The sequence below is a fragment of the Cherax quadricarinatus genome, chromosome 84 (genome assembly GCF_038502225.1).
Source record: "Cherax quadricarinatus isolate ZL_2023a chromosome 84, ASM3850222v1, whole genome shotgun sequence".
In the NCBI taxonomy this organism is placed as follows: Eukaryota; Metazoa; Arthropoda; class Malacostraca; order Decapoda; family Parastacidae; genus Cherax; species Cherax quadricarinatus.
In genome coordinates, this window is record NC_091375.1 from 8,785,434 (window position 1) to 8,800,948 (window position 15,515).

General features: G+C 39.3%; 1 protein-coding gene across 1 annotated transcript in view; it reads left to right on the forward strand.

Moving 5' to 3' along the window:
• Positions 1 to 15,515, forward strand: part of nsl1 (non-specific lethal 1) — a 326,238-nt gene that overhangs the window by 261,440 nt on the left and 49,283 nt on the right. The window contains exon 7 of the mRNA XM_053799428.2: positions 7,190 to 7,341. Within this exon, the coding sequence (XP_053655403.2) occupies positions 7,190 to 7,341 (152 nt within the window). The remainder of the gene's footprint in view (positions 1 to 7,189; positions 7,342 to 15,515) is intronic.

Consider the following 15,515-nt stretch of genomic DNA (forward strand, 5'->3'; position numbering starts at 1 on the left):
GTTGGAATAGTTTTAAAAATGCAGTATTAGAATGTGGGGCAGAAGTTTGTGGTTATAGGAGGGTGGGGGCAGGAGGAAAGAGGAGTGATTGGTGGAATGATGAAGTAAAGGGTGTGATAAAAGAGAAAAAGGTAGCTTACGAGAGGTTTTTACAAAGCAGAAGTGTTATAAGAAGAGCAGAGTATATGGAGAGTAAAAGAAAGGTGAAGAGAGTAGTGAGAGAGTGCAAAAGGAGAGCAGATGAAAGAGTGGGAGAGGCACTGTCAAGAAATTTTAATGAAAATAAAAAAAAATTTTGGAGTGAGTTAAACAAGTTAAGAAAGCCTAGGGAAAGTATGGATTTGTCAGTTAAAAACAGAGTAGGGGAGTTAGTAGATGGGGAGAGGGAGGTATTAGGTAGATGGCGAGAATGTTTTGAGGAACTTTTAAATGTTGAGGAAGAAAGGGAGGCAGTAATTTCATGTACTGGCCAGGGAGGTATACCATCTTTTAGGAGTGAAGAAGAGCAGAATGTAAGTGTGGTGGAGGTACGTGAGGCATTACGTAGAATGAAAGGGGGTAAAGCGGCTGGAACTGATGGGATCATGACAGAAATGTTAAAAGCAGGGGGGGATATAGTGTTGGAGTGGTTGGTACTTTTGTTTAATAAATGTATGAAAGAGGGGAAGGTACCTAGGGATTGGCAGAGAGCATGTATAGTCCCTTTATATAAAGGGAAAGGGGACAAAAGAGATTGTAAAAATTATAGAGGAATAAGTTTACTGAGTATACCAGGAAAAGTATACGGTAGGGTTATAATTGAAAGAATTAGAGGTAAGACAGAATGTAGAATTGCGGATGAGCAAGGAGGCTTCAGAGTGGGTAGGGGATGTGTAGATCAAGTGTTTACATTGAAGCATATATGTGAACAGTATTTAGATAAAGGTAGGGAAGTTTTTATTGCATTTATGGATTTAGAAAAGGCATATGATAGAGTGGATAGAGGAGCAATGTGGCAGATGTTGCAAGTACATGTATATGGAATAGGTGGTAAGTTACTAAATGCTGTAAAGAGCTTTTATGAGGATAGTGAGGCTCAGGTTAGGGTGTGTAGAAGAGAGGGAGAATACTTCCCAGTAAAAGTAGGTCTTAGACAGGGATGTGTAATGTCACCATGGTTGTTTAATATATTTATAGATGGGGTTGTAAAAGAAGTAAATGCTAGGGTGTTCGGGAGAGGGGTGGGCTTAAATTATGGGGAATCAAATTCAAAATGGGAATTGACACAGTTACTTTTTGCTAATGATACTGTGCTTATGGGAGATTCTAAAGAAAAATTGCAAAGGTTAGTGGATGAGTTTGAGAACGTGTGTAAAGGTAGAAAAATGAAAGTGAACATAGACAAGAGTAAGGTGATGAGGGTATCAAATGATTTAGATAAAGAAAAATTGGATATCAAATTGGGGAGGAGGAGTATGGAAGAAGTGAATGTTTTCAGATACTTGGGAGTTGACGTGTCGGCGGATGGATTTATGAAGGATGAGGTGAATCATAGAATTGATGAGGGAAAAAAGGTGAGTGGTGCGTTGAGGTATATGTGGAGTCAAAGAACATTATCTATGGAGGCAAAGAAGGGAATGTATAAAAGTATAGTAGTACCAACACTCTTATATGGATGTGAAGCTTGGGTGGTAGATGCAGCAGCAAGGAGACGGTTGGAGGCAGTGGAGATGTCCTGTCTAAGGGCAGTGTGTGGTGTAAATATTATGCAGAAAATTCGGAGTGTGGAAATTAGGAGAAGGTGTGGAGTTAACCCTTTCAGGGTCCAAGGCCCAAATCTGGAGTCACGCACCAGTGTCCAAGATATTTAAAAAAAAAAATTTGTTATTTTTTCTTATGAAATCGTAGAGAATCTTTTTGTGAAGGTAATAAAACAAAAAGTACGAAAATTGGTGGAAAATTGACGAAATTATGCTCTCGCGAATTTTGATGTGTCAGCGATATTTACGAATCGGCGATTTTGCCGACTTTGACTCCCATTTTAGGCCAATTACATTATTCCAATCAACCAAATTCTTAGCTATTTCACTAGTATTACTTCTATTCTATCGATTGAGCACAAGAAATCGCTAAGTCAACTGTTTCAACTACAAAATAAAGTGATCGGAAATTGTTAATTTGGCCAATTTAACACAAAGTTCAAAATATTCCAATTTCAAAATAGGGTCCAGAATGAACAATGTAGGCATTCCTGGCACTAAACTAACATTTTCTCTGTTCATTAGTTATGTTTTGAGGCTTTACAAATAAATTCCATTTTGATTTTTTATTCACATAATGAATTTTTATTCACACCAAAAAATAGAAGATTTACTGTTATGCAATACTGTAATAATTGTATAAATATCATCACCATATTTGTGAATGTATATTAGACCCACCAGCTGATGTGTATTAGACGTGTGAGGTCGTTTGTTTACTCTTGAATATCGGCAAAAATTTAACATTTCCGCTACTTTGAGCTCAGTTTCAAGCCATTTCCAATGCTAAAACCAATCAAAATCATCTCTATTTCTGTAATATGTCTTCCATTCTATCAAATGAGACCAAGAAATCGCAAATACAACTATAAAAAACATACGAAAAACCACTGCAAAGTTGCTGTTTTAATCGAAAAATCATGATTTCATTTTTTTTTCTCTCATTATGCACAGTGTGCTGCAGGATCTGTTTTATGTGGTGCACACATACCACATAGATGTATTCTCTCATATCTAGGCCCAAATGTACCACTCACAGTTTATCAGAGTGAGCTGAGCTCATGGCGTAGATCTACGGTTTGGACCCTGAACGTAAAGCCGTAGATCTACGGGACGGACCCTGAAAGGGTTAATAAAAGCATTAGTCAGAGGGCAGAAGAGGGGTTGTTGAGGTGGTTTGGTCATTTAGAGAGAATGGATCAAAGTAGAATGACATGGAAAGCATATAAATCTATAGGGGAAGGAAAGAGGGGTAGGGGTCGTCCTCGAAAGGATTGGAAAGAGGGGGTAAAGGAGGTTTTGTGGGCGAGGGGCTTGGACTTCCAGCAAGCGTGCATGAGCGTGTTAGATAGGAGTGAATGGAGACGAATGATACTTGGGACCTGACTATCTGTTGGAGTGTGAGCAGGGTAATATTTAGTGAAGGGATTCAGGGAAACCGGTTATTTTCATATAATCGGACTTGAGTCCTGGAAATGGGAAGTACAATGCCTGCACTTTAAAGGAGGGGTTTGGGATATTGGCAATTTGGAGGGATATGTTGTGTATCTTTATACGTATATGCTTCTAAACTGTTGTATTCTGAGCACCTCTGCAAAAGCAGTGATAATGTGTGAGTGTGGTGAAAGTGTTGAATGATGATGAAAGTATTTTCTTTTTGGGGATTTTCTTTCTGTTTTGGGTCACCCTGCCTCGGTGGGAGACAACTGACTTGTTGAAAAAAAAAAAAAGTATGACAGGGTGGATAGGGGGGCAATGTGGCAGATGTTGCAGGTGTATGGTATAGGAGATAGGTTACTGAAAGCAGTGAAGAGTTTTTACGAGGATAGTGAGGCTCAAGTTAGAGTATGTAGGAAAGAGGGAAATTATTTCCCAGTAAAAGTAGGCCTTAGACAAGGATGTGTGATGTCACCGTGGTTGTTTAATATATTTATAGATGGGGTTGTAAGAGAAGTAAATGCGAGGGTCTTGGTAAGAGGTGTGGAGTTAAAAGATAAAGAATCACACATAAAGTGGGAGTTGTCACAGTTGCTCTTTGCTGACGACACTGTGCTCTTGGGAGATTCTGAAGAGAAGCTGCAGAGATTGGTGGATGAATTTGGTAGGGTATGCAAAAGAAGAAAATTAAAAGTGAATACAGGAAAGAGTAAGGTTATGAGGATAACAAAAAGATTAGGTGATGAAAGATTGGATATCAGATTGGAGGGAGAGAGTATGGAGGAGGTGAATGTATTCAGATATTTGGGAGTGGACGTGTCAGCGGATGGGTCTATGAAAGATGAGGTGAATCATAGAATTGATGAGGGGAAAAGGGTGAGTGGTGCACTTAAGAGTTGTGGAGACAAAGAACTTTGTCCTTGGAGGCAAAGAGGGGAATATATGAAAGTATAGTTTTACCAATGCTCTTATATGGGTGTGAAGCATGGGTGATGAATATTGCAGCGAGGAGAAGGCTGGAGGCATTGGAGATGTCATGTCTGAGGGCAATGTGTGGTGTGAATATAATGCAGAGAATTCGTAGTTTGGAAGTTAGGAGGAGGTGCTGGATTACCAAAACTGTTGTCCAGAGGGCTGAGGAAGGGTTGTTGAGGTGGTTTGGACATGTAGAGAGAATGGAGCGGAACAGAATGACTTCAAGAGTGTATCAGTCTGTAGTGGAAGGAAGACGGGGTAGGGGTCGGCCTAGGAAAGGTTGGAGGGAGGGGGTAAAGGAGGTTTTGTGTGCGAGGGGCTTGGACTTTCAGCAGGCATGCGTGAGCGTGTTTGATAGGAGTGAATGGAGACAAATGGTTTTTAATACTTGACGTGCTGTTGGAGTGTGAGCAAAGTAACATTTATGAAGGGGCTCAGGGAAACCGGCGGGCCAGACTTGAGTCCTGAAGATGGGAAGTACAGTGCCTGCACTCTGAAGGAGGGGTGTTAATGTTGCAGGTTAAAAACTGTAGTGTAAAGCACCCTTCTGGCAAGACAGTGATGGAGTGAATGATGGTGAAAGTTTTTCTTTTTCGAGCCACCCTGCCTTGGTGGGAATTGGCCAGTGTGATAATAATAATAAAAAAAAATGAGGAGTAAAGATGGCTCGTGGCTCAGCATTGCACCTTCAGCTTGCAATCATCATGGAAATGTGTACATTTCCTTAAACCCATTTGCTTAGCAGTAAATAGAAATCCATGTGTTAGCCAGATGTAGATGGCATCCTGGGGAAATGGTAGTATACCTTAGGTAGGGCTGGGGTTTTAAATGAGTTGAGGTAGGATAACATGTCTTTATCAGTAATTTAAATGGGTGTAAAATGATGTGGTGTAATTGTTCATTCATGAAATGGGTGGGATTCCAAACCATGGGAAGCCAGTTCCAAAACTAGCAGGCTCTTAACTGCTGTATCAGTTTGATATAATAAAAAATTTCAACTAGGCATGTTTTTATATATAGTACTAAGAAAGTTAGCATGAATCTTTGATTACTGTATTTAGAAACCATGCAGCAGGCTGTGTTAACCAAGATGTATAAATATGGTATGGATGGGTGGTAGTGTAGGGAATGATTCATGAATGGCAAGGGGCTTTGACTAGTCCAGGCTTGAGTATGCAGCAGGCATGTGTGATGATGTTAGATCAGAGTAGTAGAGAAGTATTTTTCTGGAATTTGATATGCTTTTAGTGTGAAAGTACAAGCAAAGTAACATGATGGGATTTGAGGAAACTGGTTAGCCAGAAGTACAGTGCCTACAGTTTGAAGGATAAGAGAGGATGGTGCATTTTAGTAGATTGTAACATATGTATCAGTTACAGTATTCAAAACTATATTCCCATGTGCTTTTAGCCCCCCTCTCATTTAAACTCATAAATCTCTGCTGTTTTATTAACTTTTAACTTGCCTAATGCACCATAGCATGGCAGCTCAGTCAGGTTGTGGTGGCTTTATGGGTCACCAGCAGCAATATACTGGTTAACTAGGAAGCAAGGAAATTTGGTTTCTCTTGGGTAGTGAGGGTAGAGGAACTCTTGAAACCAGTCACAGTTAACATACTGTATTACTCTTTGCCCCATGCATGAGCTCTCGATCTTTTTTTTTCATCTCCCACCTCACCCCTCCTTTAGAGTGTAGGAATTGCCCTATCCACCTCTTAGACTCGAATCCAGCTAACTGGTTTCCCCTGAATCTTCTTAAAAATATTATCTTATTCACACTAACATCACAGTAAGCATTTAAAATTGCTGCTTCTTCTTTCAACAAACCGGCCGTATCCCACTGAGGCAAGGTGACCCAAAAAGAAAAACAAAAATTTCTTTTTTTTTTTTTTACTTTAGTAATGTATACAGGAAAAGGTTACTAGTCCCTTGCTCCTGGCATTTTAGTTGCCTCTTACGACACACATGGCTTACAGAGGAAGAATTCTGTTCCACTTCCCCATGGAGATAAGAGGAAATAAACAAGAACAAGAACTAGTAAGAAAATAGAAGAAAACCCAGAGGAGTGTGTATATATATGCTTGTACATGCATGTTTAGTGTGACCTAAGTGTAAGAGGTAGCAGTAGCAAGACGTACCTGAAATCTTGCATGTGTATGAGACAGAAAAAAGACACCAGCAATCCTATCATCATGTAAAACAATTACAGGCTTTTGTTTCACACTCACTTGGCAGAACGGTGGTTCCTCCATAGGCGATTGCTGTCTACCAACCTACTAGTACCTAGAACTTTTGGCATATATGTACACAAATCCACGTGTGTCGTAAGAAGCAACTAAAATGCTTGGAGCATGGGCCTAGTAACCCCCTTCTGTATAAATTCCTAAATGTAAAAAGAGAAAACCTTTGTTTCTTCTTTTTCGGGCCACCCTGCCTAGGTGGGAGATGGTTGGTGTGTTAAAAAAAAAAAAAAGTTATAGTCATATGTTTTTAACATATGAGCTTGTGTTATGTCACATAGTTAGCTTTTTTCAATCATTGGTAAGCCTTCTAGTTTTAACCTAAAGACTTATCTGACTTTATACTGTAGTCATTATCAATCTTAATAATGACTTTACATTACTTTTGATTTTACTTCACAGCTTCACATTTATAATCTATATTGTTTGTATGTTTATTAATATGCAATTATGTTTTAGTTTTATTTCATACCAAAATTCTGTACATTTTATAATATTTTTCATCAGCATTATATATACATGTATTAGTAATTCATGCAGGTAACTGGATCTAATAATGTTTTGTTTAGTAATAAAGAAATTATCATTGATAAATAGTTGGACACAGTGATATGATGAAGTACATTTGGAAATTACTAATGAAAACCCTATTCTCAAGCTGTATTTTGTCTATAATAAGTGGAGTATCTGTGAGCAATTCTGTATTGTGTGTCCATACTTGGCATATGGAAACAGATTTTGTATATGTGTAGTGAATTGCATATCAAAAAATATTTTAATTCAATGATTTTTTCCATAGTAACTATGAAAAGAGTGCGGCTGGAAGACGATGACGATGCGAGTTCAGTGTATGGTAGTAGCCTCCACTCTTCTCCCTCAGCCAGTCCAGCTCCCATTGATCGCACTGCCCATAAAAGACATTCTACAAGCTCCAACCAGAAAAATAAACAGGTGTTGATTATTCTCTTGATGTTATTTTCCTTATCTTAAGTAACAAGTGCACTCAACCCATCTATGAATGCAAGCATTAAATATATTTGTGTTATAATGTTTTGAATGAATGAAGTAAGTTCTGAGGCATTGAGTATTGATGTTTTACTTTTCGGATATGCAAAAGACTTCATGGAACTAGGAGTTGGTTAGCTGAGAATTTTCTGTCCATGCTTTTTATACTGCCTTAAATTATTTACACTTCGTGCTTCACAATGCTTTAAGAGCGGAATAGATTGCATTATAGAAATAATAATTATTTTTATTACAGGTCTCTGATATTCTGCTTTATCGGGGTGAATGTTCTCTTGCAATGTATATATTGCATACATTAGTATCTTGCCCTATCATTAACCTGCCCTAATATTAAATTGTGGAAATGGTCATAAACAAATGTCCGAGTAGTTTACTTGTAGACAGTTCCGGGCGTCACCGCTCCTGCGGCATGATCCCAGACCAGGCATATTTTGAGATACTTCTTTCTTTGAAGTACAGTAAAAATATGATATAAGATAAAGTAGGAATATCTAGAGGATGTACGGTATTCCTGTTGTAAACGTTTATTGCTTATGCAAATTAGAAAAGTCCAAATGAAATATAATTTAATGAAGTTACAGACTATAAGAATGTGTGATAAAAGAACGTGCTTATGAAATGAGTTATTCTCTCAGCCAAATTTTTTTTTATTTCACAAGGTGGTGGTACACTAGCAGACACACACATAATGGTATGCTGTACTATAACTTGTGCTACTATTCAGATAAGGTGACAAGGAAGACTTTTTGACCTATGGTACTATCTCTTTGAAAAGCATTGAAATTTCTGGAAGTGGCCATTAGAGAAATGTTGATAAAACACTTATAAAGCAAAATCATGCTAATTGGCAAACAACTTGGTGAAGCAACTACATCACTGGTTGGCTGAGGTCCACCATCATTTGTATATCATATCTCTGAATTCTCATCACAACTCAAAACTGAATTTCTTTATGTGGGTAAATTCTAACTCAAAATTATCATAACTCAAGCTCAACATAAGTCAAGGGACTATTGTATTTGCACATGGTGCAAAAATCTAATGCAAAATAGTAAATAAAAATGTATATTCCTGCAGGAGAACCTGGACACACACAGCAAGTGGAGTGATAGATGGATGATGGAGTTTAATGTGCATAAATGCAATATTATAGAAATAAGAAGAGGAAATGACAAAAATGAAACATACCACAAATATTGTAAGGTACCATAAAATATAGACATGAGAGATAGATTGGGTCATAGGAGTCCTCAGTGACCAAAGTATATCACCAGAAGAATCTTGTTAATGAAATAGTGAAAAACTCTTGTGTGACACTGGCCCACTTCAAAATTGTGGTTAGATATATTGATGGGGAAATGTTTCAAAAGCTGTTGGCAACATGTATACCTTCGACCAAAATTGGAATATGCAGCCATCATATGGTGTCCATGCTTTCAAAAAAAAAAAAAATAGATGAGTTAGAAAAAGTCCTAATATGCTACAAAACGACTCGAGAGCTAAAAAAAAAAAAATGAAATAAAAATTTAAATGGGTCTGAAAACAGACATAATGAAGAAGAGAGGTGGTGGTGGGTGGAGGGGACCTGATAATGATATGTAGTCTGACATCTAAAGTTTGGCTTGATCGGGGTGGGAGTTATTCTGAATTTGTGGTGAATAGGATTGAGGTTCATGCTAGGCTGTGGGGGTAGATAATCCCTCCAAACTGATCGCAAGTTTGTTACAGATAAGGAAATTCTGTGAAAAATAAGAGATTTAGATATACAGTGGAGCCTCAAAAATCAAACTTAATCCGTTCCAGGAGCTAGTTCTAAATTCGAAAAGGCTGAAATTCGAAGCAATATTTCCCATAAGAAATAATGGAAATACAATTAATCCATTCCGGAAACCCAAAAATATTCACACAAAAAATACATTTTATAGAGATTAATTACAGTTTTACATACAACAAATACTATAGTTTTTAATTATGTATAGTAATACATATAAAATAACATTTTTACTTACCTTTATTGAAGATTGGTGATGGCATCTGGAAGATAGGGAGGAGGAGAGAGGGAGTTGGGGTTAGTGTTTGGAAGGAGAATCTCCCTCCATGAGGACTTCAGGTAAAGCCCTCTCTGGGGTTACTTCCCTTCTCTGTCTTTTAATGCCACTAGGACCAGCTTGAGAGTCACTGGACTCCTGTCTCACAAAATAACTGTCCACAGTCCTCTGTTTCTGGCACCTCTTTAACATTTCCCTAAAATGGGACATGGTTCTGTCACTGAACTTGTTGCAAAGATGGCTTGTTTCAGCTTGCTCAGGGTGGTACTTCTGCACAAACATTTGGACATCATTCCACTTGGCACAAATCTCCTTAATCTTTGAAGAAGGCACCTCATCCACTCCCTATATTAACACCTTTCGCAACATCAGCTTCCTTGATTTGTTCTTTCTTTGACAGGATAGAACCGATGGTCGACTTGTTTTTCCCATACATCCTGGCAAGCTCAACAAGTCTCACACCACTCTCATTCTTCTGTATTATTTCCTTCTTCACATCTATGGTGTTTCTCACTTTCTTTACCACAGGGGTACCACTAGCAAGTTTCTTTGGGCCCATGGCAGCTTATTTCACAGTCCCACAAGCACTAAACACAACGAAGTAATCGTAAAATGCGTGAATGAGAGCGCAGGTTAGTGTTCACTCAAGCATAAACAAAGCTAGACTGCTCACGGCACCTGCACGGGGATGTGGACAGAGCTGGCGGCAGACAGGTCCCGTACCCGCCCGTCTGAAAATAGGGGCGCGTTCGATAATAGGGACACAGTTTGTCCGAAAAAATGGTCCTATTTTCGAAATGTTCTGTATGTGATACATTCGATTTTTGAGGTTCCACTGTACTGATATACTTTTTATCAAACTTTTAATTATGCGTTATTATGCACTAATGTATGTGCAAGCAAGGCTTATGGCTATAAATATTTCCTTGATTATACCTGGCAATCACAGGTAAACAAAGAAGATACAAGGATGAATCCCAAGTAAAAGGTGACATTTATATCTTGTCTTAATTATTGCTCACTGGGGCAGCAGCTAACTCATATCCCCAACTCTGGTGGTAGTATTTTTTCCCCTCAGTATATCAGCCATCTCCCACCTAGGGTGAACCATTAAAAAGGAAACAGTCTTCTCATTCATTGAATAGCTGTGTTGCTAGTAGTGTGCATACATCACAGTTCCAATGATCCTCCAAACTGTAACATCCCTATGCTTTGGGAGTGTAAGCTATGCACTTCTCACCTCCTGGACTAGTCTGACTAATCAGTTTTCCCTGGATTCCTACATGAGTATTATTTTGCTCATATGCCAGCAGTATGTCAACTCCCAAAAACTTTGTTTCCAACCCCCTAGCACTGAAAAACTTTCACACCCTCCCTCCAACCTTTCCTGCTACTTTCCACCCTGCATTTATACACCTTCTTGGTTATCCTCCACTGCTTCATCCTCTCCAAAAGCCCAAACCACCTGAACAACCCCTCCTCTGCCCTTAGAATAATACCTTTCATAACCTCAATGTCTTCTAGTTTTATTCTCTGCACTCTTAACATAATGTTCACATCTGGAGTTTACCTGGAGAGAGTTCCGGGGGTCAATGCCCCAGCGGCCTGGTCTGTGACCAGGCCTCCTGGTGGATCAGATCCTGATCAACCAGGCTGTTACTGCTGGCTGCACGCAAACCAACGTACGAGCCACAGCCCAGCTGGTCAGGAACCGACTTTAGGTGCTTGTCCAGTGCCAGCTTGAAGACTGCCAGGGGTCTGTTGGTAATCCCCCTTATGTATGCTGGGAGGCAGTTGAACAGTCTCGGGCCCCTGACACTTATTGTATGGTCTCTTAACGTGCTAGTGACACCCCTGCTTTTCATTGGGGGGATGTTGCATCGTCTGCCAAGTCTTTTGCTTTCGTAGTGAGTGATTTTCGTGTGCAAGTTCGGTACTAGTCCCTCTAGGATTTTCCAGGTGTATATAATCATGCATCTCTCCCGCCTGCATTCCAGGGAATACAGGTTCAGGAACCTCAAGCACTCCCAGTAATTTAGGTGTTTTATCTCCGTTATGCTCGCCGTGAAGGTTCTCTGTACATTTTCTAGGTCAGCAATTTCACCTGCCTTGAAAGGTGCTGTTAGTGTGCAGCAATATTCCAGCCTAAATAAAACAAGTGACCTGAAGAGTGTCATCATGGGCTTGGCATCCCTAGTTTTGAAGGTTCTCATTATCCATCCTGTCATTTTTCTAGCAGATGCGATTGATACAATGTTATGGTCCTTGAAGGTGAGATCCTCCGACATGATCACTCCCAGGTCTTTGATGTTGGTGTTTCGCTCTATTTTGTGGCCAGAATTTGTTTTGTACTCTGATGAAGATTTAATTTCCTCGTGTTTACCATATGTGAGTAATTGATATTTCTCATCGTTGAACTTCATATTGTTTTCTGCGGCCCACTGAAAGATTTGGTTGATGTCCGCCTGGAGCCTTGCAGTGTCTACAATGGAAGACGCTGTCATGCAGACTCGGGTGTCATCTGCAAAGGAAGACATGGTGCTGTGGCTGACATCCTTGTCTATATCAGATATGAGGATGAGGAACAAGATGGGAGCGAGTACTGTGCCTTGTGGAACAGAGCTTTTCACCGTAGCTGCCTCCGACTTTACTCTGTTGACGACTACTCTCTGTGTTCTGTTAGTGAGGAAATTATAGATCCATCGACCGACTTTTCCTGTTATTACTTTAGCACGCATTTTGTGCGCTATTACGCCATGGTCACACTTGTTGAAGGCTTTTGCAAAGTCTGTATATATTACATCTGCATCCTTTTTGTCTTCTAGTGCATCTAGGACCTTGTCGTAGTGATCCAATAGTTGAGACAGACAGGAGCGACCTGTTCTAAACCCATGTTGCCCTGGGTTGTGTAATTGATGGGTTTCTAGTTGGGTGGTGATCTTGCTTCTTAGGACCCTTTCAAAGATTTTTATGATATGGGATGTTAGTGCTATAGGTCTGTAGTTCTTTGCTATTGCTTTACTGCACCCTTTGTGGAGTGGGGCTATGTCTGCTGTTTTTAGTAACTGTGGGATGACCCCCGTGTCCATGCTCCCTCTCCATAGGATGGTAAAAGCTTGTGATAGGGGCTTCTTGCAGTTCTTGATGAACCATGAGTTCCATGAGTCTGGCCCTGGGGCAGAGTGCATGGGCATGTCATTTATCACCTGTTCGAAGTCATTTGGCGTCAGGATAACATCAGATAGGCTTGTGTTAACCAAATTCTGTGGCTCTCTCATAAAAAATTAATTTTGATCTTCGACTCTCAGTCTGGTTAGCGGCTTGCTAAAAACTGAGTCATATTGGGACTTGAGTAGCTCACTCATTTCCTTGCTGTCATCTGTGTTGGACCCATCTTGTTTAAGTAGGGGCCCAATACTGGACATTGTTCTCGACTTTGATTTGGCATAGGAGAAGAAATACTTTGGGTTTCTTTAGATTTCATTTATGGCTTTTAGTTCTTCCCGTGATTCCTTTAGCTTAAGTTCGATGCTTGCTATTTCTCTGACCAGCGTCTCCCTACTCATTTCAGATATATTGACCTCTTTTAGCCGCTCTGTTATTCTTTTCCGTCGCCTGTAAAGGGAGCGCCTGTCTCTTTCCATTTTACATCTACTCCTCCTTTTTCTTAGAGGAATAAGCCTTTTGTATACATCGAGTGCCACCGAGTTAATCTGTTCTAGGCATAAGTTGGGGTCTTTGTTGCTTAGTATATCTTCCCAGCTTATATCGGTTAGGACTTGGTTTACTTGGTCCCACTTTATGTTTTTGTTATTGAAGTTGAATTTGGTGAATGCTCCCTCGTGACTAGTCTCATTACGTCGGTCTGGGGCTCCACGCATACATGTCTGAACCTCAATTATGTTGTGATCTGAGTATATTGTTTTTGATATGGTGACATTTCATATCAGATCATAATTGTTAGTGAAGATGAGGTCTAGTGTATTCTCCAGTCTAGTAGGCTCTATTATTTGCTGGTTTAAATTGAATTTTGTGCAGAGATTTAAAAGCTCGTGTGAGTGTGAGTTTTCATTGGAACTGCCTCCTGGTATTATTTCTGCAACAATATTATTTGCTGTATTCCTCCATTTTAGGTGCCTTAAGTTGAAATTTCCCAGGAGCAAGATGTTGGGTGCAGGAGCTGGCAGATTTTCCAGACAGTGGTCAATTTTTAACAGCTGTTCCTGGAATTGCTGGGATGTTGCATCCGGAGGCTTGTAGACTACCACAATGACTAGGTTTTGGTTTTCGACCTTTACTGCTAAAACTTCCACTACATCATTTGAGGCATTAAGCAGTTCTGTGCAAACAAGTGACTCTGCAATGTACATTGTTCTTACACCAAATATCTCCCCCAGCCTCCTCCTCATTGCAGTGTTTAAAAATCCATGCCTGACAACCGTATCAAAAGGTCGATACCACTATTATCTGGTACATTCTTCGTTTTGCCTCCACAGAAAAAAAAAAATTCACCTCAGCACTCTCTTTTCCTTTTTTTTGCATCATCTTCATTGTTCCCTTCATCTTTTCTATACTATTTCATATACATAAGGAATTAGGCATCAAGTCACATGAACATCCAAGCCATCATGGCAGTAGCTCCCCTACAAATTTAAACTTTTTAACCTTTTGAGGGTCCAGACCCCTGATCTGAAACTTGTCCACGGGGTCCAAAAATTTAAAAAAAAAAAAAAATTTATGAAATGGTAGAGAATCTCTTTCTGAAGGTAATAAAATAAAAGGTATGAAATTGACGGGAAATTTATGAAATTATGCTACTGAGAATTTTTGTGTCAGCAATATTTATGCATCGGTGATTTTCCCACTTTGCCAACTAATTTAGGCTAATTACATTGTTCCAGTTGACCAAATTGTTAGCTATTTTGCCAGTATGTCTTCTATTTTACTGATTGAGTAAAAGAAATTACCCAGTCAACTATTTCAACTACCCAGTAAAGTGATCAGAATATTCCAATTTCAAAATAGGGTCCAGAATAAACAATGCAGGCATTCCTGGCACTAAAATAACATTTCCTCTATTCATTAGTTATGTTTCCAGGCTTTACAGATAAATTTCATTTTGAGTTTTTTATTCACACAGAATTTTTATTCACACCAAAAAATAGAAGATTTTACTGTTATCTAATACTGCAATAATTGTATAAATGATATCAGTGCATTTGTGAATGCACATTAGACCAACCAGTTGACGTGTATTGGATGCGTAATCAAAAATCGTCTCTATTTCTAGAGATGATTGCGAATACATGGTTGTGAATACAACCATAAACACAATACGAATGACACCACAAAATCGCTGTTTTAAACCAAAAACACTTGCATTTTTTTTCTCATTATGCTCTGCTTGTTTCAGGATTTTTTTTATATGGTGCACACTTACCACTTAGACCCATTCTCTCATATTTAGGCCCAAATTTACCACTCAGTTTATCTGAGTGAGCTGAGCTCATTACACAGTACTACGGCACAGACCCTGCCTTTAAGCCCATAGAACAACGGCATAGACCCTGGCAAGATTTTTAACTCTAACTGTGAAAGACCCAGAAAAAAAAAAAATTGTGTGTGGGGTTCAAAGCGTGCATGAGCGTATTAGATAGGAGTGAATGGAGGCGAATGATACTTGGGACCTGACGATCTGTTGGAGTGTGAGCAGGGTAATATTTAGTGAAGGGATTCAGGGAAACCGGTTATTTTCATATAGTCGGACTTGAGTCCTGGAAATGGGAAGTACAATGCCTGCACTTTAAAGGAGGGGTTTGGGATATTGGCAGTTTGGAGGGATATGTTGTGTATCTTTATACGTATATGCTTCTAAACTGTTGTATTCTGAGCACCTCTGCAAAAGCAGTGATAATGTGTGAGTGTGGTGAAAGTGTTGAATGATGATGAAAGTATTTTCTTTTTGGGGATTTTCTTTCTTTTTTGGGTCACCCTGCCTCGGTGGGAGACGGCCAACTTGTTGAAAAAAAAAAAAAAAATAAATGAGTGAAA